The sequence below is a fragment of the Atta cephalotes genome (assembly GCF_000143395.1).
Source record: "Atta cephalotes unplaced genomic scaffold scaffold00002, whole genome shotgun sequence".
Classification (NCBI taxonomy): domain Eukaryota; kingdom Metazoa; phylum Arthropoda; class Insecta; order Hymenoptera; family Formicidae; genus Atta; species Atta cephalotes.
The window spans coordinates 8276154-8280493 of NW_012130066.1; the positions used below are offsets into that span (position 1 = coordinate 8276154).

At 29.0% G+C, this 4340-nt stretch overlaps 1 protein-coding gene across 1 annotated transcript in view; it reads left to right on the forward strand.

Moving 5' to 3' along the window:
* LOC105621751 (popeye domain-containing protein 3-like) overlaps positions 1–2761 on the forward strand; it is a 3992-nt gene extending 1231 nt beyond the window's left edge. The window contains exons 3-7 of the mRNA XM_012203210.1: positions 350–507; positions 589–691; positions 856–996; positions 1125–1290; positions 2694–2761. Of these exons, the coding sequence (XP_012058600.1) occupies positions 350–507; positions 589–691; positions 856–996; positions 1125–1290; positions 2694–2761 (636 nt within the window). The remainder of the gene's footprint in view (positions 1–349; positions 508–588; positions 692–855; positions 997–1124; positions 1291–2693) is intronic.
* The last annotated feature ends 1579 nt before the right edge of the window (positions 2762–4340 follow it).

The window sequence follows — 4340 nt, forward strand, 5'->3', positions numbered from 1 at the left end:
TATTAGTATATTATAGTGTGTGTGTGTGTGTGTGTGTCGTGTGTTGCGTTGCGTGCGTGTCGTGTGTGTGTGTGTATAGTTGTGTGTGTGTGTGTGTGTGTGTGTGTGTGTGTGTGTGTGTGTGTGTGTGTGCGTGACACATTTTATTTGATCTATCGAAATCAAGTAATATATGTTATAAAATTTATATTCTATTTAATAGAATATGTTCTTCTTAATCATTAGCAATTAATAAAACAATATTTAATATTTATAATATAACAGATAAAGTTTTATTTGAAATCTTTGATACTTATTTAAAATAGTCACTTAAAATAAAAATATTTTATAATCGTCTTCTTTTATGTAGGTATATGTTGCAGTATTCCAGCCATTACGGGTGTCGCGTCATCAATTCAGAAAAGTATTAAATTGTATGAAGATCATTCGCCAGTTGAAGTATCAAGAAGTTTATGCACAAGAAAAAGTGACCAAAGTCGATTCTTTATCGTTGGTGCTGTCGGGAAAGTAAGAATACATTTTTCGTATTTTTATTCATTGTTATATGTAAGATCTCTATTAAAAATTTTTTTTTCTCGTTTTTAACAGACTAGTTGTATCGCAAAATGGAAGAGCATTGCATATCGTCTTCCCACATCAGTTCCTGGATTCTCCAGAATGGTTTGGTGTCTCGACAGATGAATACTTCCAAGTAAATTTTTCTTTATCATCGATATTTTTCATATCAGTAAATTATCTTAATTAATTAGTTTTTATATTTTTTTTATTTATCTGATCTTCTATCTATCTGATTTAATAATTTCAATATGTGCCAATACGTAGATATATATTTAATGTCATGTTATATTTGCTTAGGTGTCCATAACAGCTATGGAAGAATCAAGAATATTATTATGGCACAGAGACAAACTAAAATTAAGCATTATTAGCGATCAATTCCTGCAGGCAGTGTTTGATCACATTTTGGGCAGAGATGTAGTTAAAAAATTGATGCAGGTATATTCTTTTTTAAAAATCACAATAATATCGAATGTTTATTATAATTTGTTAAGTTATAGAATTGTTAGCTATTGAAACGTAATAAAAAATTTTAATATGTATGTGTTTCATATTTATTTGTATAGGTGAGTGAAACGATGGCTGCTAGCAGTCATCAGCAGCAGAATGGACAGATAATTGGTCTGGGTGGTATTGGAGCCTTAGAAAATGATCCTGATACAAAACTTTTTGTTGTAAAAAAGACTGGTGATAGTCAAGGGATTACTGCTCTCATCAGTCGTCAACTTCAAGGTACGTATAAATATTTTTCTGCAATTTTTATTTTTGCGAATATTAAAGATTTCAACTAAAAATGTGTGTAAAATTGGTTTTATTTTCACTTTTATTAGTACATTTTAATATTGATACACAATTTCTTCTTAAAGCAAAAGAGACTGTATCTCGTTTATTTTTTATACATTTTTGTCAATTCCTTTCTATGTATAATTAGCAAAATGCACATTTTCTACATTAATCAGGCATGTGCATGTTTTATATGTATCCAGTTTGTTCACTTTTGTAATAATACTCTTGCGTTTTTAACATTTTCATGATATAATCCCATAGTAAATATAATTTTGTTCATTATATATGTATCTTAAAATTTGTTACATAAAATTTTTGTAAACATTTTATACAAATAATATTCTTGAGGCTTCCATGGGTGCTTTCTATGTAAAGATTATGCATTTCGCGGGTTTTTTTCGTTCTAAGAATGGATGTGGACACAGAGAAAACTCACGAACGCATAATCTTTATATTTTATACAAATAAAGCCATTTACATAGTGTGCATATGTACACTTACATATCATGATTTTACTTTAAAATATACCATATTTTTTATTTTAAAGTAATATAGTTTTGATACGTAACATTTTATTATATTTATCAAAATATAATAAACATGTTTTAGATCTTTGTATTGATTTATATGCACCTTTTTTATGATTTTGCATCAACTTTGATTTCGCTTTGGAAATAGAAGAGAGAATGCCGCTGCTGTACACGAATCAAGAAGTATTGAATAATACCCTTCACCATACGAATCACCTATGTGTACCATCCTGTACATTTCTCCCGCACCCTATATCGAACAGCGTTCAGACTTCGCTGTAATGTCCTTGCCTACCGATCGTACAACACTCTAGCACAAAAATTGTATGTGATATATGTTCCTGCAATGGATGCATATATATTACACAAATGTCGCAGAGTAATTCCATAATTGTTCTTCCTGGATATTGTATCAAGAGGTGAGTTTCTTCATGTTTTCGAAAATTTTTGTACACGATAAATCCAAATACACGTAAAGTAGTACTCATAAATAAGATTTTCCACACTCGTTTTCAAAAACATGTTTAATCTTGAAAATTAATAATAATAATTGAAAGGAGAATGATGTATTTCGATGCTTGTGTAATTCTTACCTTCTTTTACATTTATAACTGAAAATATTATAAAAACATGTAATGTATTTGCTTCTAATATCTATACTATCTCTACACTACTACTACTCTCTACTTTCTTACAAATAAGAAAGTATAATTATAATATATAATACATGATAATTTAAATATGTTTATTTTAAAATTTATTTATTTATTTATATCTTTTCATATTATGATTATTTTAAAAGTTGCTCTCGATTTACAGCGGCAGGAGATCCGAATGCTTGGAGATTGGGAAGAATCGAAGAGACTGATCACGAAACACCTGTTTAAATGAAATGATTGTTAAATCGATGTCATCCTCGACAGTCAATATAACGTAACACCGGTGTTTTTACATAATGCAATTACAGCAAGCTGATATTCATTGTGACTAAATAATGTGCATATTGAAACTGTGCGTAGAAAAAATTGAACTTTCTCTTGCCAATTAATAATTTTCTCAGTGGCTAGTCAACTGTATGATAATAAGAGAAAATTCCATCGTTTTGTAGCGTATGATAAATTCCATTCTAGTTTATAAAGCAACTAATCAATAAGTTTATGCTTCCAGTGTATTTGTTGGGTATGCTTGAACATATTGAATTTAAGAGTGGCTATATTTATAATTTACTCCGTTAAAATACCGTTTGGTATGTTCTATGATGAATGAATAATGGATTAAGACTTTACAAGTATGCAAGTATAATGAAATGAGGGTGACATATTCACAGCGGCGTAACTTCTGTTAATGCGAGGTCTGTGATGTCGTGGTGGGACTTGATAGAAGTTAGGGAGGCCTAAAGAAACTGATTCTTTCCCATACCCGGAAATAGTGCCTTTTTACTTACACTTCCTTTCTTAATGTTTCCATGAAGAAAATATGTACAATATACTACTATATGCGCCATAATATATAACTTATATATTTATCCAATGTATCTCGTAGAGTTCTCCAAATGTCGCTATATTACATGTTTGAAGATCCATGTTGTGATACTGTTAAACAACCGATGTTCACGAGTCAAAGAGGCACAAGAAGTTACGCCATTATTAACGCATTGAATATTACGAAGTATAATATAAAGAACATTGTTGCGAGATTTATATCGCTACATTGCTGCTAGAGACGTCGAATCGCGTATACAACTTTCGATACTTAACATAAAAAATTATTACGAATTGCTACAGGATAATATTGTAATTACAATCACAATGCATTGATATACCTAACATCAAGTTAATTATTTCATTATTATTTTATTTATTTACAACAGTGCGTATGATAATAATTGTTTTATATAATTGGATAAGTGAAAGTAAATACTTTAAGATGTATATTATGTAAAACAAATCGAAAGAAATTTCTTAAAAAAAAAACGTCAATGATCGAGGGAAAAAAAATATAATTGGAACAATGAGGCTTCAAATAAAGGTCTCGCTTTTAATGGTTAAAATATTTCGGTAATCAAACTATTGAATGAATAAACACTTTGGAAATTTTTGTTTAATTTTTAGAAACATTACATTGAAGGATAGAAAATTGTTAAAAGATATCGAGATTAAGCTCACTTAAAGTTGTAATACATACTTTAAGAAGACTTTTTATATGTAAAGTCATAGAATTCTAAATAATACACATACATATTCTATTTCGGATATTACCGACAGTTTATCACATGATGTAACAATTGTTCTGTATTATAATACGTATATTGCATATCCGTAATTCTGATAATATTTTGAACTGAAAATATTTTATGTAGCAAAGTACCGAAATGTAGGAATGCCTTTTGATATGTATAAACATGAAATATGCAGGACCATCAGAATTAGTATTTTTTGCATATAATTCATATATATATATATATAT